The sequence below is a fragment of the Gorilla gorilla genome, chromosome 1 (genome assembly GCF_029281585.2).
Source record: "Gorilla gorilla gorilla isolate KB3781 chromosome 1, NHGRI_mGorGor1-v2.1_pri, whole genome shotgun sequence".
Taxonomy (NCBI): domain Eukaryota; kingdom Metazoa; phylum Chordata; class Mammalia; order Primates; family Hominidae; genus Gorilla; species Gorilla gorilla.
This window is the reverse complement of record NC_073224.2, coordinates 213,046,173-213,068,154: the sequence shown is the minus strand read 5'-3', so window position 1 is coordinate 213,068,154 and position 21,982 is coordinate 213,046,173. Positions and strand designations below refer to the sequence as shown.

The 21,982-nt window shown below is 49.5% G+C and overlaps 2 protein-coding genes across 2 annotated transcripts; both read right to left on the bottom strand.

Annotated features, from left to right (window-relative positions):
• Window positions 1-241: 241 nt before the first annotated feature.
• Window positions 242-11,246, bottom strand: GPN2 (GPN-loop GTPase 2). The gene is made up of 5 exons (XM_004025250.5): window positions 10,573-11,246; window positions 9,853-10,009; window positions 6,846-7,006; window positions 5,040-5,170; window positions 242-610 (listed from the first exon to the last, which is right to left on the bottom strand). The coding sequence occupies exons 1-5, from the start codon at window positions 10,981-10,983 to the stop codon at window positions 538-540; spliced, it is 933 nt and encodes a 310-aa protein (XP_004025299.2). The 5' UTR covers window positions 10,984-11,246; the 3' UTR covers window positions 242-537.
• Window positions 11,247-11,377: 131 nt separating this feature from the next.
• On the bottom strand, window positions 11,378-21,417 carry GPATCH3 (G-patch domain containing 3). The gene is made up of 7 exons (XM_004025249.5): window positions 20,918-21,417; window positions 18,210-18,634; window positions 15,136-15,310; window positions 14,291-14,350; window positions 13,572-13,693; window positions 13,313-13,440; window positions 11,378-12,115 (listed from the first exon to the last, which is right to left on the bottom strand). Exons 1-7 carry the CDS (start codon window positions 21,366-21,368, stop codon window positions 11,899-11,901), a joined length of 1,578 nt encoding a protein of 525 aa, XP_004025298.1. The 5' UTR covers window positions 21,369-21,417; the 3' UTR covers window positions 11,378-11,898.
• Window positions 21,418-21,982: the final 565 nt, after the last annotated feature.

Genomic DNA, 21,982 nt, shown 5'->3' with positions numbered 1-21,982 from the left:
GTTTGAGTCTAGCCTGGGCCATATAGTAAGACCCCATCTTTTAAAAAACAAACCTCAGAACCAAAAACTGAAGATTAATAAAAACACATGACTGGAGACTGAATGTAAATCCTATGTGACTGAATGTGAATTATATGCTTTGGGGAAATACTGATTATTCCAAGGCTAGGTGACACTCCCTCATTCTTCCCCAAACCCCTGGGCCCGGAAGACTGAAGAAAAGTTTGGAAGTCACAAAAAGTAGAAAATAAACTCTTGTATTGTAGCATATTTCATCACAGCCTGACTAGGACCAATGCTTGACTTTCTGGTGGCAGGGCCCAGAGCTCACGGACACCACTGACGGTATGGGGGGTGTTCTGCTTGGCACCATGTCTGGCTTTTTGGCCAGAAGTCCTTTGCAGAGCTGAATATCCCCTTGCCAGCCCGCCAGCTCTCGCTGGGAGGACTTGCTCTTGGGTCTGCAGCCTGCATCAGGAGCCTCCACTTTCCCCAGTGCTGGATTATGCATCCTGCTCTCCAGGGTCCACCTTGTTGCTATAGCTGCATGGCTTCCTGCTCCACTGACTGGTTCGAGGGTGCCAGGTACTTCTCCTGGATGCCCAGTGTGCTGAGGAAGGGTGCGTCAAGGCTGATAGCATAGGCAGAGGATGGGGAGCTGGTCTGGGCAGGATCTGACTTCCGCTGATGCCTACACTCCAACCATGTCCATCCCTCTCTTCCTCATAATTATAGGGACCAATCAGGTATGAGAAGCCTTCAAAAACACCCAGACTCAAATGCTCCTCTATCTGCCTCTTCCACACACTGCTGCGGATCAAAGGACTGGAGAGTGCTAACCTTGCAATTTTGCATTATGGCACATGCTCTGGAGCCAGACTAAGGGAGTTCAAATCCTGATGATGTCTGGGTCTGGGGTCTGATGAGGACATGGAGGTTAGCCATGGCTAGGTTGGCTATGTTAGGACACCATGGCTGTTGTACTACCAAATGGCTCCAAAGTAAGAAACAGATTCTACATCCACCAAAACCAAGGTTTGAACTGTTCTTCCAAAACATCCCGGGAGAGGCACCTTGGGCCTGTTGCCTCAATTATAAAAGGGGTTGAAATGAGGATTAAATGACCCTGCAAGTAAAGCACTTAGCCCACCAAATGATGTTCGAGTTACAGACCTTTCTTTTTCTTTTTTTTGAGATGGAGTCTCACTCTGTCACCAAGCTGGAGTGCAGTGGCGCGATCTCGGCTCACCGCAACCTCCAACTCCCTGGTTCAAGCAATTCTCCTGCCTCAGCCTCCAGAGTAGCTGGGACTACAGGTACATGCCACCACACCCAGCTAATTTTTCTATTTTTAGTAGAGACAGGGTTTCACCATGTTGACACAGATGGTCTCGATCTCCTGACCTCGTGATCCGCCCGCCTCGGCCTCCCAAAGTGCTGGGATTACAGGCGCAAGCCACCACACCTGGCCAAAAATAAATTTTTATACTTAAAAAAAAAAAAAGAGAGAGAGATGGGGTCTCACTATGTTGCCCAGTCTGGTCTCAAACTCCTGGCCTTGAGCAATCCTCCCACCTTTAACTCCCAAAGTGTTGGAATTACAGGCATGAAGCCATTACACTTGGCCCATGCCATCTTATTTGCAACCCTTGAAACCTGTCTCAACTTTGAACCCCTATGCCTTTGCATATACTGTTCTCTTTAACTTGAATTCCCTTTTCTTCTTCATTAGACTGGCTAACCCTCACCTTGAAATGACATAACTCACGTGCCATGCCTCCATAAAGCTTTCCTTACCCACCTACCCTTCAGCAAAGCTGACCACACCCTTATTTGTATCAGTCCCTACTCTCTTACAGAGAGCTGCTGAATCTTAAGGGGGTTAGGGTCAGGGCAGAATCTAAAATCAGCACAAATGTATATGGTTAAAAATACTATTTAAAATTCCTCAAATTATTTGTTAAATGCAGCATACATGGTTTTGTGAATAGAATCCTTTATATATACGAATACATAAAGTAACGTACAGATGCTCCTTGACTTATGATGGGGTTACATCCTGATAAACCCATCCTAAATCAAAAATATCTTAAGTCGAAAATTCATTTAATACACATAACCTACCACACATCATAGCTTAGTCTCGCCTACCTTAAATATTCTTAGAACACTTACGTTAGCTGCATTTGGGCAAAATTATCTAACACAAAGCCTATTTTACAATAAAGTATTGACTATCTCATGTAATTTATTGAATACTGTACTGAAAGTGAAAGAATGATTGATAGGTACCCAAAGTATGATTTCTACTGAATGCATATAGCTTTCATACCATCATAAAGTTGAGCCATCGTAAGTTGGGAACCATCTGTACGGTGTACAAAATACTACATTATTTAAATTGCTTCTCCCAGCCTAGGCTGCATGGTGAAACCCCATCTCTACAAAAATTAGCTGGCCACAGTGGCACATGCCCATAGTCCTAGCTATTCAGGAGGCTGAGGTGGGAGGATCACTTGAGCCCAGGGAGGTCAAGGCTGCAGTGAGCTGAGACTGCGCCACTGCACTCCAGCCTGGGCAACAGAGTGAGACTCTGCCTCAAAAAATAAACAAACATAAACTGCCCCTCCCAGCTGGGGACGATGGCTCATGCCTGTGATCTCAGCACTTTGGGAGGCTGAGGTGGGAGGGTAACGAGCCCAGGAGTTCAAGGTCGCAGTGAGCTATGATTGCATCACTGCACTCCAGCCTGGGCAAAGGAGCAAGACCCTGCCTCTAAGAAATAAATATAAAAGTTGCAGGCCGGGCATGGTGGCTCACACCTATAATCCCAGCACTTTGGGAGGCCAAGGCAGGTGGATCACCTGAGTTCAGGAGTTTGAAACCAGCCTGGCCAACATGGTAAAACGCTGTCTCTACTAAAAATACAAAAAATTAGCTAAGAGTGGTGGCGGGCACCTATTATCCCACTTACTCGGGAGGCTGAGGCAGGAGAATTGCTTGAACGTGGGAGATGGAGGTTGCAGTGAGCTGAGATTGCACCATTGCACTCCAACTGGGGCAACAAGATTGACAGTCCATCTCAAAAAAAAAAAAAAAAGGGCCAGGTGTGGTGGAGCATGCCTGTAATCCCAGCTACTTAGGAGGCTGAGGGAGGAGAATCACTTGAACCCTGGAGTTGGAGATTGCACTCCAGCCTGGGCAACAACAGCAAAAGAAAGTCCATCTTAAATTAAAAAAAAAAATCGCTCCTCCCCTCTTTTGCTGAGCACATGCAGTCCAATTGGCCTACATTAACTGCAGGTGTGACGCAGCTCCTTAGTACCTTCATCACGGACTGCACACTCTACTGCCATCATTTATAAGTCATTCCTCCAACCCCCACCCCATGAGCTTTGTTTCCCACATATGGCTCGAGAAACATCAGTAAGTGTTGGCTGAAATTATTTTCCTCTATACCCTAAGACTCCTGAGTCCCCCTTGTCTCCAGCATGCTGCATAGATGCTGAATCTGTGAGAGCATCAGCCTAGAGGGCCTGGACTTTCCTGTCCTGCTTCACGCATGGCCTCTGTGACCTGATGGACACCTACCCATGACCTTGGCTCCAGCCTCATTAGTCACTAACCAAGCTCCAAAAGTCTGGCTGCCTCTTGGACAGCTCTGGATGTCCCATGGACCCCTGAACACAGCACATCTGCCAGCTCTTGTCCCTTTCATCCATGTGACAAACCTGCTCCCTCCTCCTTTTCCTGCCTCAGTGATTAGAACAACCACCTACCGTCTAAGCCAGAGATCTGGGAAGCTAAGTTCTGCTCCAGCTCCATCTATCCCATTCAGTCACTGACTCTTACAGTCTATCTCCTTAGTATTTTTCCATTCTACACCTTTCTTTCTATTCTCACTACAAATCTTTCAACCCTTCTCACCTAGCAAGACTGTAAAACTCTTTTGCCCCCAATCATGTCCCTTAAATGCATTTTCCACAATTGCAGGGGCTTTTCTAAAATGTACATCTGATCGTGTCACACCCTGTTCAACAGTACTGCTTGAATACTTGCTCCCACTGCCCACCCATGAACTGAAGTCCACATTCCTTAGTAGGGCACTCAGGCCCCTCCCTTGGCAGCCCTGCCGGTACCCCTGAAACGCCCTTTCCTCTTCACATGCAACACACCAGGCAACTGGACTCCTGCATCTCTCCCGAATGACTAATGCCCTCTCATTTCTGGGCCTCTGTATTTGTTACTCCTATTGATCAATATCCTCTCTTGTCCTCAGTACAACCAACTCTGAAACCAAGGAACCACCTTTGCACATGAGAGACAGTCATCAGGAAGCCCAACTGATCAATATGAAATCAGTCATCCATGGCCAGGCGCAGTGGCTCATGCCTGTAATCCCAGCACTTTGGGAGGCTGAGGCAGGTGGATCACCTGAGGTCAAGAGTTCCAGACCAGCCTGGCCAACATGGTGAAACCCCGTCTCTACTAAAAATACAAAAATTAACTGGGCACAGTGGCGCACACCTGTAATCCCAGCTACTTGGGAGGCTGAGGCAGGAGAACTGCTTGAATATGGGAGGCAGAGGTTACACAGAGCCAAGATTGCGCCATTGTGCAATCCAGCCTGGGCAACAAGAGCGAAACTCCCTTTCAAAAAAAAAAAAGAAAAAAGAAATTGGGTGGATCACAATGTCAGGAGATCAAGACCATCCTGGCCAACACAGTGAAACCCCATCTCTACTAAAAATACAAAAAATTAGCTGGGCGTGGTGGTGGGTGGCTGTAGTCCCAGCTACTCAGGAGGCTGGGGCAGGAGAGTGGCGTGAACCCGGGAGGCAGAGCTTGCAGTGAGCTGAGATCGTGCCACTGCACTCCAGCCTGGGTGACAGAGCAAGACTACATCTCAAAAAAAAAAAAAAAAAAAAAAAAAAAAAAGAAATTGGTCATCCACAAGGTTGATGACTGCACCTCCTGTGGCCATTCTTGAGTCCCATGTCTCACCCTCTCTGCTATGGCCAGGAAGCTGGCAAGGATACGAAGAGAAATGGAAGTCGGCTCCCATTGCGGCAGACATCATGGCTTCCAGGCTTCGCTGCTCTTGGGCTCCGAAACAGTATCCATTGGCTTTATCCACAGCCTGCAGGACTCGCTGGATGCTCTCCTTGTCCTGAGCAGGGAGGAGAGAAACAGTTCTGTGAGTGAAACAGAAGTATGTAAAACTGCTTGCAATCTCTAAATACACCTTCCTCCATGTTGTCTCTGTACCTGTAGCTTTCTTGGCCTGGAGTAGTTCTACATGTCCCCAAAGGCTGGATAAATCTCATGTTTCCTGACCACCAACTCACTCAGATTAGAACAGATAAGCTCCCCTATGCATATCCACAGTCCCCTGGGTTTACACCTATTGTACATGGTATCCCTGCCATTTAATAAACGCCTATTAACCCACCTGCCTCCCCTACTCAACTAAACACCCCTTAGGGCCAGGTCATCTGTCGCAGTATTCCCAGTGCCTGGCACAGTACTTCTCTTAAGTAGACATCCAATGAGTATGCATGTTTTAAATCTATAACTGGGCCAGGCACGGTGGTTCACGCCTGTAAAGCCCAGCACTTTGGGAGGCCAAGGCAGGTAGATCACTTGAGGTCAGGAGTTCGAGAGCAGCCTGGCCAACATGGTGAAACCCTGTCTCTACTAAAAATACAAAAATTAGTTGGGCATGGTGACGGATGCCTGTAATCCCAGTTACTTGGGAGGCTGAGGCAGGAGAATCGGTTGAACCCAGGAGGCAGAGGTTGCAGTGAGCCAAGATAACGCACTGCACTCCAGCCTGGGTGACAGAGTGAGACTCCGTCACAAAAAACAAAACAAAACAAAACAAAACTATAAGTGTTTCCTCATCCACATACAGTGATAAGAACAGTCTATATATCACATGGTGGGAAGAACAAAGCAGAATTATGTATGTGTAGTCTTTAGCACAGTGCCCAGCACAGAAAGCCAGAAATAAGAGGTAATTGTTGTGATTGGTATTATAGAGTTCATCTCCTCATATCAGAAAAGTGTGGCATTAGAAGGGAGGAGACAAGTTAGCTCAAGTCCACCCACTGCAGAAAGGAATCTAACATGCACCTGCGTCTCCCAGGTTATCTCTGCAGGGTAAAGGTGAGAGGCACAGGGGTTGGGTACCACTTCGCAAAGTCAACAGACAGTTGCCCAGTTGAATGGGCTTAAGAGACTTGTCCCTGGTCCTGGTGAACTTTCTTGCTGATGACTTTCTGAACTCACCCATTTTCACAGAGGACAGAATATGTGAAGAGAGGATCCAGCAACACAAAATAGATAGGGCAAAAGTTTGGTCCACTCTCTTTACTGGAATTCTGCCCCTACAGCAGCCCCTGGTCCTGAAACTAAGGTTACTCTCAGTGATACTCAACCCAGGGCAAAGACCATTCTTTTTTTTTTTTGAGATGGAGTCTCACTCTGTCGCCCAGGCTGGAGAGCAATGGCGTGGTCTCGGCTCACTGCAAGCTCTGCCTCACGGGTTCACGCCATTCTCCTGCCTCAGCCTCCTGAGTAGCTGGGACTACAGGCATCCGCTACCACGCCCAGCTAATTTTTTGTATTTTTAGTAGAGACGGAGTTTCACTGGGTTAGCCAGGATGGTCTCGATCTCCTGACCTCATGATCTGCCCGCCTCGGCCTCCCAAAGTGCTAGGATTACAGGCTTGAGCCACCGCGCCCAGCGGGCAAAGACCATTCTTTAAGCCCTCAAAGCTTCCTGTGCTTTTGGCTTGGTGAATCCCACGCACTGTCAAGAGTCCCGTCTTAGCCCCTAGTACCTGGATGTTCAGAGGGATAAAGGAGACCAGGCTATAGTCTTCGATGAGCTGCACTAGCTTCTCATTGAGCTGGCGGTAGTGGCGGAAGAAAGTGTCAGAAGCCAGGTGGTCAAGCAGGTAGGAGAGGTCCAGAACCTCTGTGTAGTAGTCCAGGTTGAAGGCTAAAGAGAGAAACCAGTGTTCAGGAGCAACCAGTATCAGGCTAAAGACCTGAGGACGAGGTTCCTTTTTCCTTTGTGCACTCATGCGCTCAAATATTTCTTGACACAGTAAAATGAAGTTACTAAGAAAAAAAGCATTAGGTTTTACCTGCTGGCTCTGCTATTTACTAGCTATATAGGCAGGTACCTACTTCATAGGACTGTTATGAAGATTAAATGCTATAAACCCCAGTGTCTGGTACAGAGAAGTGCTTGATCAATAACTGCAAACAGGCTGGGCACGGTGGCTCATGCCTGTAATCCCAGCACTTTGGGAAGCCGAAGTGGGTGATTACCTGAGGTCAGGAGTTCAAGACCAGCCAACTTGGTGAAACTCCATTTCTCCTAAAAATACAAAATTAGGCCAGGCGCGGTGGCTCAAGCCGGTAATCCCAGCACTTTGGGAGGTGGAAGGATCACAAGGTCAGGAGATCGAGACCATCCTGGCTAACACGATGAAACCCTGTTTCTACTAAAAATATAAAAAATTAGCCGGGCGTGGTGGCGGGTGCCTGTAGTCCCAGCTACTCAGGAGGCTGAGGCAGGAGAATGGCGTGAACCCAGGAGGGGGAGCTTGCAGTGAGCCGAGATCGCGCCACTGCACTCCAGCCTGGGCGACACAGCAAGACTCCGTCTCAAAAAAAAAAGAAAAAAAAATACAAAATTAGCTGGATGTGGTGGCACATGCCTGTAATCCCAGCTACACGGGAGGCTGAGGCAGGAGAATCGCTTCAATCCAGGAGGCGGAGGATGCAGTGAGCCGAGATTGCACCATTGCACTCCAGCCTGGGCAACAAGAGCGAAACTCTGTCTCAAAAAAAAAAAAAAAAAGTTGCAAATAATGATAACAAGTATGTACCAAGAACTGTGCATGGTCGTCCTCACCTCACAGAGCTCATAGTCAGGTCATACCCTCAGGACCTGGCACATACACTGCAAAGACTCTGTAAATGGTTAAACTGAATAAATGCTACATTCTAGCAGAGTAGCCTCCTGGGTAAATCACTTTCCTTTTCTGAGCCAGTTATTTCTTAATGTAAAATAAGGACTAGATGATGCTGAGGTCCCTGATTCAGTTTTATAAATCATTTCCCACTAAAAGAAGTAAGTTGGACATCCCCCTAGTGGCCTGTTTCTGCCCAGAAAACTTAAGTATCTGGGCTCCCTGGCAGCTCTATCCTAAAGTAAGCTGAGGACTCTACATCACTCCATGTCCAGACTAGAAGCTAACTGGCCTCCCTGGACAAGGTCCCTCCCTTTCCCAACACCTCCCTTTCCCAAGAACCTCCCTATTGCTCATGTGCTGGTCATTTTATCTGTCTTCTCTAGGTTCCTTTGTTGCTAGAGATGCTATTTAGGGAACAATGTTCCCAGTTCAGGAGAGTACTAATTTTTTTTTTTTTTTTTTGAGACAGAGTCTTGCTCTGTCGCCCAGGCTGGAGGGCAGTGGCGCGATCTTGGCTCACTGCAAACTCCCCCTCCTGGGTTCACGCCATTCTCCTGCCTCAGCCTCCCAAGTAGCTGGGACTACAGGTGCCCGCCACCATGCCCAGCTAATTTTTTGTATTTTTAGTAGAGACGGGTTTTCACCATGTTAGCCAGGATGTTCTCAATCTCCTGACCTCGTGATCCGCCTGCCTCGGCCTCCCAAAGTGCTGGGATTACAGGCGTGAGCCACTGTGCCTGGCCTAATTTTTTTTTTTTTTTTTTTTTTGAGACGGAGTTTCACTCTTATTGCCCAGGCTGGAGTGCAATGGCGAGATCTCGGCTCACTACAACCTCCGCCTCCCAGGTTCAAGCGATTCTCCTGCCTCAGCCTCCCGAGTAGCTGGGATTACAGGCATGCACCACCATGCCTGGCTACTTTTTTGTATTTTTAGTAGAGATGTGGTTTCTCCATGTTGGTCAAGCTGGTCTCGAACTCCTGACCTCAGGTGATCCGCCCACCTCAGCCTCCCAAAGTGCTGGGGTTACAGGCGTGAGCCACCGCGCCCAGCCGAGAGTACTAATTTATCAAGAAAAAAAAGCTGGCCACTGGGACTCTAGCCAACTCCCCTGCCTCATACCAGCCTGCTTCTACCTCAATCTTCCCTATTTTGTCCCTGGCCTCCCACCCCTTCTCTCTCTCTCTGCCAAGTGAGAATATAGCCTCCTTCTGTGAGGACAGAAGGAGGCTGTCTAGGAGCCAGGAAGCAGACTCTCACCAGACACCAGATCGGCTTGTGTCTTGATCTTGGACTTACCAGCCTCCAGAACTGTGAGAAATAAATATTTATTGGCTAAGCCATCTGGTCTATGGTATTTTTGTGATGGCAGCACAAACTGACTAAGACAAGGCCTTTATTCCTACTAGTGCCTCTGCATAGAACAGTCCTCCCTTTGCTGGCTCCTTCTCACCATTCATGTCTCAGCTCAGATGCCACTGCCTCAGAGCAGAAGTGAGAAACTGAGGTCCAGAGAGATGAACTGACTTACCCAGACCACACGATGATTCAGTGGCAGATCCAGAATTTAAACTCATGCCTGTTTTACTCCAAAGCTCACTCACTTCACTCCCAAATATTCACTGTCGTATCACTTTAATTCCTTCATAACACCTAACACCATCTGTAGCTCTCTCGTCTCCAAAATCTACAACGGTAACTAGCACAGAGTGGCACAAAATAAATGGGCAGGAGTTAGAACCTGCCTGTGGCTACTATCACCAGACCACGCAAGGCACCAGAGGCAGCTACCTTCAGCTGAGATGTCTGCTTCATTCTAGCCCAGCTGCTGCCCTGCTCTTCGCCTGGAACAGAAGCTCTTACCCAGCTTCCCATAATGCTCAATGAGGTCCATCTTGGAAAGGAGGTTGATGTGGGGCAGTTCCACGTGCAGCATGGTGGCCAGGGAGGTACACAGTACTGAAATGAACTTGGCAGCGTCTGTGCAGTAGTGAGAATCCACGAGGTGGACGGCAGTCAGCTGGGAGGGAAGAGACAGGGTGAGAGTGGCCTGGAGAAACAGGGATCAGCATTCCCCCATGAGAATGAGGGCTTGAGGACAGAGGGGAAGCTTTCCCCATTAGTCTCCTGACTCTGTTTCTTTCTAATAACCACCCTGGTTTCCTTCTCCCAGGAAATAGGAGTCATTTTTTTTTCTTACACGAGGTCTTGCACTGAGCCTCCCAGTGGGCAAGGGGTTTAAATCCCATGGCATCTGACTCCACTCTTTCATTTACTTTTGCCCACCAATTTACAACAATCTCCATGCCACTTTCGACATTAACCCCTTCCATACTTCCAAAATCGCCAAGTTGGCTACTAACACATCCATTTTACACGTGAGGAAACTGAGGTTCAGAGTGATGAACTGACTTATCAACACCACACAGCCAGTCAGTAGCAGAGCCAGATTCTGAACTCATGCCTGTTTCACTCCAAAGCGACTCAGCCCCTACCTCCCTGTGTGACATGGGGGCGTGGCGTCTGTCCTCCCTGTCTCAGTTACTCCATCTGCAAAATGGGCCTCCCCACCCTGAGACGCACCCTGAGGTCCCACTGCGCCATTTGGGAGAAGATGCTGCGCAGGGCGCCGTGATGCGTGCAGAGCTCCACCTGGCCTGGGCAGTCGAAGAGGAAGTAGTGGCCGCGGAGGGGGTCGAGCTTGGCACGCAGCCAGTCCAGGTTGGCTTCCAGGTACTCCATGCAGTAGAGCAGGCCGCCGTTGGGCCCCAGGCGCAGCGCGTCCATCACGTCGCCCAGCCCCACCAGCTCGCCCACGTCCACGGCACACTCGTACGGCAGCCCCTCGTTGGCCGGGTCCAGGTTCACCACCGCCACGCGCCGGCCCAGCGCGCGCAGGAACTCACTCATGCCCAGGCAGTACGTGGTCTTCCCTGAGCCCGGCGGGCCGATTACCGCCTGCCCGAAGGCCGTGGTCGGAGCGGCCCCTGCCATTGACAGCCCGCGGCCCGGAGCAGGTCAACTCACAGGGAAAACGGGGCAGGTAGCCGCGCCGGAGACGAGACTGAGGGCGAGGGTCCCAGTACGTATACCTCGTTGGCGGCCAGCGTCACTCGCCTCAGGCGGAACAGCTGGGACCGCTTCGCGCAAAAGGAGATAACAGGCCGGTACTAACTAGACTAACTCGACTTCCGGACAGCGCCGGAAACGGCGAGCCAACGAGAGGAAGTCCCGCCCTCACAGCGGGGCGTAGCTAGACGCCGAGGGGCGGGCGGCGCAGCCGCATTTCTCTCGCGGGTAGTGGGTCGAATGTAGCGTTTTTGCGGGAAAATCGCTCTCGGAATTTCTCTAACCTTCCTTCAGACTCGAATTAGAAAAGTAAGGGAGCTCCAGTAGTAAACGTCTTTATTCTTCCGTGACGTCGCACACCCAAGCCACCTCCCGCGGACTTTCCGCTGGTAATTCCACCCAGTGAGGGTAGAGGCGGTGGAGGGCCCACCCAAGGTCGGCTCTTCCAAGCACCACAAATCCTCTCCTCGCCCAGGACCCTTTACCCCTTTCTGGCCTTCGTGGGGACACCTTCAGAGTCCCCAAGGAAGGCTGTGCTGATAGCCTCACTCAACCCAGCTTTTCAAGGTTCTGCAGGAGGCATAGGGCAAGCCCAGAGACTAGGGTTAGAGACCAAAGACAAGCGGTCGTTACCCCTAATATCCAAGGGGAGGGGACGGGAGGGGGCTTTTTGTAAAAATGCCCCTGAGGTAGAGAACCGGCAGGCAGGCAGGCTCGGAGCAAAACACCCTGAACCAGCCACGAAGACTGCTGCTCCCAGACTCCTTTCTGCTTCAGTGGTAGATGAGGCCAGGGCAGAGGGTTTTCATCATGTAGCATGAAAGGAAGCCCCCAACCCGGTCAGTCAGGCAATGAGGGGCTGTCTGAAGCACAACTGGAACCCCTCACAAAGGCCATGTCTGTCCGAAACTTCATGCTGGTGGGTGGCTGGCGGCGGAGCAGTGACTCCGTCTGGTCTTGGGGTAGAGGCTCATCATAGATGGTGGAGATGAGCCCCAAGCCATTTCTACGGGGCCTCTTCAGTTGCCCAAATGGCTGTAGCTTCTCTCCACGGTACCTGGATAAAAACGGGCTCTCAGTGAGAAGGCTGCTCTCAAACTCCAGTTAAAGGGGTTGGGAGAGGACGGGGAAGTAGTTACTACATGTCTGGTTTGTCCAAAGACAGAGGCTTTAAATCTGGGTCTTTGTTCTCCAGCCCTCTTATCTATCCATTGACAGTGCCAGCAAGAAGGGGCCTCATATAAAATTTTCATTCTGTCACTACAGACTTCCTAATAGTAACCATCAAGTCCAAACTCCTCCAACAAAGGGTATGAATGATCTTGTTAAGCCTTAGGGCTTAGTCTTTAAAAAAAAAAAAAAAAAAAAAAAAAAAGTCAGATTTACTTTATTTATTTATTTATTTCTGAGATGGGGTCTCACTATGTCACCCAGGCTGGATTGTAATGGCGTGATCTCGGCTCACTGCAACCTCCACCTCCTGGGTTCAAGCGATTCTCCTGCCTCAGCCTCCAGAGTAGCTGGGACTACAGGTGCATGCCACCATGCCCAGCTATTTTTTTTTTTTTTGTGACAGAGTCTTGCTCTGTCGCCCAGGCTAGAGTGCAGTGGCACCATCTTGGCTCACTGCAACCTCCGCCTCCTGGGTTCAAGCGATTTTCCTGCCTCAGCCTCCTGAGTAGCTGGGATTACAGGCGCCCACTACCGTGCCCAGCTAATTTTTTGTATTTTTAGTAGACACAGGGTTTTACCATCTTGATCAGGCTGGTCTGAAACTCCTGACCTCGTGATCCACCCGCCTCAGCCTCCCAAAGTGCTGGGATTACAGGCGTGAGCCACCGCGCCCGGCTAATTTTTATATTTTTAGTAGAGACGGGGATTTCACCATGTTGGCCAGGCTGGTCTCTAACTCCTGACCTCAAATGATCTGCCCACCTGGGCCTCCCAAAGTGTTGGGATTACAGGCGTGAGCTACCACGCCCGGACTTTTTATTTTTCTAACAGAGACAGTCTCATATGTTGCCCGGCTGGTTTCAAACTGGGCTCAAGGAATCCTACCACTTCAGCCTCCCAAAGCACTAGGATTACAGGCTTGAGCCACCGTGCCTGGCCCAGATCCACTTTTTCCTCTTAACTGTTTTGAATTTCATCCCGCACGAGTACCCAGCAGCCATGCCAAAACCAGTGGGAAGAGGGAAACCAGGGCATAGCTGAAAGGCTTGGGCCCGCAGGGAAGTCCCTCAGTCACACTTACCCCAATCCACGCTTGCATCTGGGGTGTTGGCCATCACTATCCAGGGCCTCAGGCACCCCTGAGCACCTGCAGCCCAGGCCCTGGCCCTCAGCCCAGCCCTGCCGCTCCATCACCTTCCGCCCAATGCCCTGCAGAGTGAAGGGACGAGACTCAAGAAATGGGGCTCCTGCTGGTAGCAGGGAGAATGGGGATGGGAGAAGGAATTAAAGTAGAGAAGGAAAAGAGAGGGGTCCATGGGGTGGGCACAGTGCTAACTCACCTTGGTGTGGCGCTCAAAGGTGCCCACCTGGCGTTCGATCACAGAGCCATCTTCCTGTCCATCTCGGAGTCTCTGTTCCAGACGCATTTGGACAGAGTCTCGGGCATCCTTGTCTCCACCATCTGAGGAAACAGAGCTTAGTTTATGGAAGCGTCCCTCTCAAAGAAGGGGGAAGAATCAGGTTTCTAGGACCCCCTCGTAAGATTGACTTATTCATTTTAATAGTGTTCTGTATCTCTCTCATTAGACTGGGAGCTCCCCAAAAGTAGGAACCATGGCTCTCCCCAATCATACAGATGAGAAGATTGTGGTGCAGAAAAGTAACAGAGCCAACAAATGACAGACAGAGGATTAGAACCCAGGTCTTCCCTCCCCTACTTGGCTATTTCCCCCACCCAGGTCATTTCCTCTTCTAAAATCTAAACCCTTACTAGAGCCTGAGCTCCTGACCAGCCCACCCTACCAGGGCCTGACCATCAGACCCAGAGCCCCTGAGGGCTATCTATCCCTCCTCCTCCTCCAAGAAAGGATGAAGGCTCTGTCCAAAACTAGCACTTAATGTACACAACCAAAGATGTTTTAAGAGGAACCCTCTCAGTGGGCTACCCCAAGGGAACGGGAACGGTACCCTGTCTCAGCCTTTGCTAGCTCTGGTAAAGTGTCACTGCAAGGCCAGGGCACCTGTTTCACCTCCAATATTGCCACTCCTTGCCCAGTACCTCTGTCATAGTACACACTCATGTCCACATCCCAGTCATCGGCTGTCTGTTCATCAAAATCTGTAGGGACAGAAAAGCATCCAACAGAGTGCATTAAGGACTCTCAGTTCTATTAAGAGTTAAACCTAGAGTTTTTTTGGCTTTTTTTTTTTTTTCTTTTTTGAGACAGAATCTCATTCTTTCCCCAGGCTGGAGTGCAGTGGCACGACCTTGGCTCACTCCAACCTCTGCCTCCCGGGTTCAAGTGATTCTCCTGCCTCAGCCTCCCAAGTAGCTGGGACTACAGGTGCGTGCCACCATACCCGGCTAATTTTTGTATTTTTCATAGAGACGAGGTTTCACCATGTTGGCCAGGATGGTCTCGATCTCTTGACCTCGTGATCTGCCCGCCTCAGCCTCCCAAAGTGCTGGGATTACAGGTGTGAGCCACTGCACCCAGCGGGGCATTTGTTTGTTTTAGAGAAGGTCTCACTCTGTCCCCCAGGCTGGAGTATAGTGGTGGGATCATAGCTCACTGCAACCTTGAACTCCTGGGCTCAAGTGATCCTCCTGCCTCAGTCTCTTAAGTACTTCGGACTACAGGCATGAGCCACTGCACCCAGCTTGTTTGTATTTTAAGATCCTTCCTCTGGGAGGGTTATTCAGAATTTGTGGGGGGCGGGGCGGGGGGCATTTTCTCTCCATCTCACTGATCCCCACTCTTAAAAAGGATGATTGGTTAAAGGTCAGCCTGTTCCCTAGCCTTTTATTTGGGCTCACCACTACAGAATCTACCATGTGGAACAGAGAACCCCAAGAGAATGCAGCAGGGGTCACCCCTGCCTTTGCCTGGGTACCAGCATTACCTCCTTCTTCCTCCTGCCAGAACTGGGCATCAGTATAAAACACCAGGCCAGAGCCACCCTTCTCCCACTTGAGCTCAATCTCCTCCTCAAAGAGCTGCTCAGTGGTCCGCTCCTGCCCGGTCACGTCCTCATGCAGCGCTTCATGCCGTTCCCATTCCTCACCCCGGTCATCGTCCTAAAAGGCAGGGAGAGGTGATCTGCCTGAACTTCCTGACCTCATGCCCAGAGGGAGGGAAGCTCAGGGCACAGGAGGCATGTGTGGCTAGCCTCAGCCCCATTCCTTCAGATTTCTCCAAGAAGCAGCACATATTTGGCCCCTGACCAACACGTCTCCAGCCCCTGATAATTCTCAACAGTTTGCTCCTGTCCCCACAAGCCTGACTCACCTCTGCGCGTTTGGCCATGTTGTTCCCTGCCTGAAATACCCACTTTCCTCTCCCACACCCTTCTCTTCTCCACTTGATTAAATCCTCCTCATCCCTCACGTCATACAGCCTACATGAAGCCCCCCACATTTAGGCCTACAGGTCTCACACCAGTCTCTGAACTCCCAATGCTAATCAGTACACACTGGTTAGGCCTTTTTATGTCATATCACAAAGAAAGAATGGACAATAACGCTTATTGTCTCTGGTGTGTCAGGCCCTTCCCATAGCTTAGCTCCTTTAACCACTGCAACAACCCTGTGAGATAAGTACCATTATTCCCATTCTACAGATGACAAAACCTAGGTTCAGGGGAGTAAAAAGTTATTTGTCCAAAAGAGTACACTGAGGGAGCAGCAGAGCCAGCAATGCAAACCCGGGTGGCCACATCCAGGTGCAGCATCTCCAGATGCTGGTTCTTTCTCTTCAGGGAGATTTTAGGCTCTTTGAGGGCAGGAAATGGGTCTTAGAATGCCTTCGGAATCCTACACTAGCCCTTGGCTTGACGGGACTTGTGGAATGATAGAATGACTCCTAGCTTGAAACCCTGCAGGCCTTCAAGTGCTGAAGAAAAGTCAGGATGGGGCCAGACGCAGTGGCTCACGCCTGTAATCCCAGCACTTTGGGAGGCCAAGGTGGGAGGATCCCTTGAGCTCAGAGGTTCAAGACCAGTCTAGGCAACAAGTCAAAACCCTATCTCTACAAAAAATACAAAAATTAGCCAAGTGTGGTGATGTGTAAGTGTAGTCCTAGCTACTAGGGAAGCTGAGGTGAGCGGATGGCTTGAGCCCAGGGAGTTGGAGGTTGCAGTGAGCCGAGATTGCACCACTGCATTCCAGCCAGGACAATAGAACCAGAGCCTGCTTAAAAAAAAAAAAAAAAAAGGAAAGGAAGGAAGGAAGGGGAGAGAAGAGGAGAGGGGAAGTCAGGATGGTACCACACTAAGGATGTGGTCCAGATGTCTTAGCAATCTTGGCTGGGAGCTTTTTTTTTTTGAGACAGAGTCTCACTCTATCGCCCAGGCTGGAGTGCAGTGGTGCAATCTCAGCTCACTGCAACCTCCACCTCCTGGCTTCAAGTGATTCTCCTGCCTCAGCCTCCCAGTAGCGAGGACTACAGGCACCATGCCTGGCTAATTTTTGTATTTTTAGTAAAGGCGGGGTTTCACCATGTTGGCCAGGCTGGTCTCGAACTCCTGACCTCAAATGATCCACCCATCTTGGCCTCCCAAAGTGCTGGGATTACCGGTGTGAGCCACTGCACCCAGCTGGCTGGAAGCTTTGAAACATGGGTGAATTACTTTTTACCCGGAGTACGCATTTTTAAAAAAGTTTTCCCAACAAATCACACCTTACTTGATTTTATGGATGTGCAACCAAGTTTGGAGAAAGGAACCAAAAAAATGTCTATGTCACTAACGAAGTGAGAGTGGAGGCTACTGTTCAATCTGCTGACTCTAGGTCAGAAAATAGAGATGACAGTTCAACCACATTATGACAGCAAGCACAGGTTAGAGAAGAAGCAAGAACTGGGTTCATATCCCAGCTCTACCTCTATTTCCTGAGATGATCTTAGACAAGTCACTGCACATGTCTTGGTCAGCACATTTTCATCTATGAAAATGAATTCTCCTTATCTGGTCTTTCATGTGGAAATTTTTTTTTTTTTTTTCCTCAGCTCACTGCAACCTCTGCCTCCCGGGTTCAAGAGATTCTGTGCCCGGCTGGAAATAATAATTTTTAAAAAAGAAAAAATGGGCCTGGCACAGTGGGTCACGCCTGTAATCCCAGCACTTTGGCAGGCCGAGGCAGGTGGGTCACAAGGTCAGGAGATTGAGACTATCCTGGTTAACATGGTGAAACCCCATCTCTACTAAAAATACAAAAAAAAAAAAAAAAAATTAGCCGGGCGTGGTGGCACATGCCTGAAGTCCCAGCTTACTCGGGAGGCTGAGGCAGGAGAATCACTTAAACCCAGGAGGTGGAGGTTGCAGTGAGCCGAGATCGCACCACTTCACTCCAGCCTGGGTGACACAGTGAGACTCTGTCTCAAAAAAAAAAAAAAAGAAAAAAATGAATAAAGAGGAACCATCCTGGCCAGGCGCAGTGGCTCACGCCTGTAATCCCAGCACTTTGGGAGGCTGAGGCAGGCGGGTCACGAGGTCAGGAGATTGAGACCATCCTGGCTAACACAGTGAGACCCCGTCTCTACTAAAAATACAAAAAATTAGCCGGGTATGGTAGTGGCCGCCTGTAGTCCCAGCTACTTGGGAGGCTGAGGCAGGAGAATGGCGTGAACCCGCGAGGCGGAGCTTGCAGTGAGCCGAGATCGTGCCACTGCACTCCAGCCTGGACGACAGAGCAAGACTCCGTCTCAAAAAAAAAAGGAACCGTCCTTATATATCCCTTCCAAGGGAATGAAAAATAAGACCCACTTACGAATCTTCTGGTAAAAGCTCTGGACCATCTCCCTAGAGAAATACAGAAACACACATGCAAATATAGTTTTACATTCCTTCTTGGACTCCTTGGAACCCTCCTGAGGACCCCAGGTTAAGAACCCTTGTAATAGACAATTGAAGAGTGGTATTATTAATGCCTTTGGCCTCTTTCAGCTGCCAGCAAGGACAGGGTAGCACACTGTACTCACGTCATCTGAGTGAGACTCTTCTTCCTCTTCCTTCCCCGCTTCTTCCTCAGGCTCTCCACAGGGGCTGGCTGGTATATCTGCCAGGTAGGTTCCTTGGGGTATTTCTTCACCCTCTGCTGTATACACAAGCTCTTCCTGCTCCACAGTCTCTGAGTCCTCATACTCAAAAGGCACATTGCCGTAGCGCCGGGAGGAACCTGTCTTGGGGAACTGGAGCTGCAGCTGGGTGATGATCCGAGGGGGTAGGCGGCAGGCCCGGATCAACTCCAAAAAGACCCGCAGGGGAGTCCCCACATTCCCATTGGGCATCAGCACTGGTGGGTTCAGCTCCGGCAGTTGCTTCAGGTCAGCCAGGGTGAAGGCTTCATTCTCTGCCTTCTGACTCTGCAGTTCCTTCCGGGTCTTGAAGGGAAAGGAGCCCAGACCTTGGAAAGGAGAGAGAATAGATCTTGAAACCCAGAAGCCTCCAGCAACACTTGAGCCAGAAATTGGCCAATGTTTAAATCTGTTAGCCTTTCCCTAGTAAACAGATGTAGGCAAAATAAAAATAAATAAATCTAGGCCGACACAGTGGCTCACGCTTGTGATCCCAGCACTTTGGGAGGCTGAGGCAGGAGGATTGCTTGAGCTCAGGAGTTCAAGACCAGCCTGGGCAAAATAGTGAGACCCTTATCTCTACAAAATATAAAAAAATTAGCTGGGAGTGGTAGTGCACCCTGTGATCCCAGCTCCTTGGGAGGCTGAGGCAGGAGGATTGCTTGAGCCTGGGAGGTGAGGCTGTAGTGAGCCGAGATTGCACCACTGCACTCCATCTCGGGCGACAGAGTACCCTGTCTCAAAAATAAATAAATAAATAAATAATAAAATAAATCCATTAGCCTCATGCTGTTCCTCCCTCTCAAACTCCAGGTCTTTTCATCTCTCCCCAAGCGGAACTACATAACTACCTAGTAGTTTCATGTCACTTCTCATCACCTTGGCTGGGCATACAAGTTTCTTCCAGCTCTGGCTCCTGATGAACTTTTTTTTTTCTTTTTTTTTGAGACAGATTCTCACTCTGTCACCCAGACTGGCGTATGCAGTGGTGCGATCTCAGCTCACTGCAACCTCCGCCTCCCGGGTTCAAGTGATTCTCATACTTCAGCTTTCCGAGTAGCTGGGATTACAGGCATGTGCCACCATGCCTGGCTGATTTTTGTATTTCTAGTACAGACAGGGTTACGCCATGTTGTCCAGGCTGGTCCTGGCCTCAAGCGGTATCTACCCACCTGATGACCTTTTGATTCTCAGCTATCAGCAACTCCCACCTCCTGCATGTCTTCATACCATGTGTTCCAGCCACACCAAACAATTTTTCTCCTAATTTCTTTTTTTTTTCTTCTTCTTTTTTTTTTTTTTTTTTTTTGAGATGGGGTCTTGTTCTGTCACCCAGGCTGGAGTACAGTGGCACGATCTTGACTCATTGCAACCTCCACCTCCTGGGCTCAAGTGATCCCCCCACCTCAACCTCACAAGTAGCTGGGACTACAGGCATGCGCCACCACAACCGGCTAATTTGTATTTTTGGTAGAGACAGGGTTTCACCATGTTGCCCAGGCTGGTATTGAACTCCTGAGCTCAAGAGATCCGCCCACCTGTGCCTCCCAAAGTACCGGGATTACAGGCACGAGCCATTGCAACCCAGCCCACAATGAACAATTTAACATGCCCTGAAAGTTTTTCACGAGCTTTCAAAGCTGTGTCTTTGCAAACGCCATTTACCCTGAAACCCAGAAACACCATTCTCTCCTATTAACTCCTATTTATTTTTCAAGACCCAGATGGAAAGCCACATTTCATGATCCGTCTAGGAAGTTAGTTTCTCCCTCCTCTGTCATCTCACAGCACTTGGTGATAAACAGTATAGGCTCTGGAACAGATGCCTAGGTTTGTTGTAGCTCTGACACTAACTCTGTAACCTCAGGCAAGTCACATAACTTCGGCTTCCCTCAGTTTCTTCACCTATGAAATGGGAGAAACAATAGCTCCTATCTCATAGGACTGTTGAGAGGGGTAAGAAAACAAAAGGCTTAGAACAGTGCCCACTAAATACAGAGTGCTCAGTGAATGCTAACAATTAGAATGACATCTCTGTGGCAATTACCTTTTTCCAAATCTCTTCCTTTGTGGATTCTGAGCACACACTATGTCCAACTGTTCTCTGCATACCCAGCTAGTCACACTAGGTCTAGCAATGTAAGCATTTGTTGAATGTGTGAACTGGAGGGCTCTGCACTGTCCTGTTTCCCCATCAAATTGATTTCCCATGAAAGTGGGAGCTGTCCAGAGAAAAGATTGTCTCTTCATTTGTATCTTACTGAAAGGACTGGGTAGGAAGCACAGAGAGAGCAGGAGAGAAAGACAGTAAGAGGGTTAGAGACTGGATTTCCTTTTTTCTTTCTGTGTTAGTGCAAAATCAACCCCTTGGATAGAGAAAGGGTCTCAAAAGGGACCTAACAAAATGAAGGCTCTTCCAAATAAGCCTCTCCGGTTTATTTTTCTCCATGTATTGAACTAACTCCCTGCAAGTTGAGCCTGAAGCTCTGTCTAGAATATGAACTAAACTCATAGAGTCCTAACCAGAGGCCTGACTTATCCTCACCACTCCTCTGAAAAGGTGCCTCTGTTCCAGGCCCATAGGCCCAGTCTATTAACTTTCTCACTCTTACCTGATGCCTCCGTAGGTAGCCGAAGTCTGCGGATGAGACAGCGACCCGGTAGCCAAGTCCCGTGAGAATCCAGCCACCGGCGGCCCGAGTACATGCGAATAAGCCTCTGAGCTTGAGCCAATCCCCTTACCGAGATGACGCAGCAGCAGGTGCGGGTCTGGATTGGAGGAGAGTCTCGAGTGGAGAGAGGCCGGACATCGGTGGCCGAAGTCTGAGAGAGAAGCTGGCCCTCAGCGGCTGGGTCGGTAGGAATTAGGGCAGAGTTAGGAGCGGCCTGCGGAGGGGCCCGCTCAGGCCGATGCCGGTAGTGGAAACAGAGGAAGCCACCGCCGCGCTCTTCTCGGAACTGGCTAAAGTAGCTCCGTAAATGGGCCGAGCGCAACACGGAGGGGATACCGCTCACTACCAGGTAAACTGTCGCCTCCTCCTCCGCCTCGCCGGGCACCGCCATCTTGGATTGTCACATGATCGGCTGGAACCAAGTCTCGCGAGAACACCGCGAGCAACGCTCCAGCGCCTGCGTTGCGAGATTGTGAAAAATTCTAACTAGTCCTTTGGGGTTGGGGTTGTGGAACCTGGAGCTGGAAGATCCGAAGTCTTCTGTGTTCCTTTCACACAGAGGGAAGCCGGCGATGATGGAAAAACTCACCTGGAAAATGGGGTCATAGAATTCTTTCATAAAGCTCTCATGAGGACCAAATAAGAAGCCTGCGGGAGGGGTCATTTTTGAGGTATTTAGTTGTGGATATTGCACACCTAATCTCAGCCTTCCTCAGTTCTGAACCTTTAGTCGTTCTTCCATTTATTTTTCCAAAATGTGTTGATGAACTCCCACAAATCGGTAAGAAAAAGATAACCCGGTAGAAAAATGGGCCGCAGATACTTCGCAAAAGAGGACACACGCAGGTCCAATTTACAATGAAAGTGCTATGAGTTGCTAGAGGCTTACGTTAAAGAAAAGATGCGCAACTCAATAATAAAAGAAATGCAGCGAGACCCACTTTGCATCCACTATGTTGGCAAACTTTAAAACCTTCGAGTCGATGACAACATGGTGGAACTGGA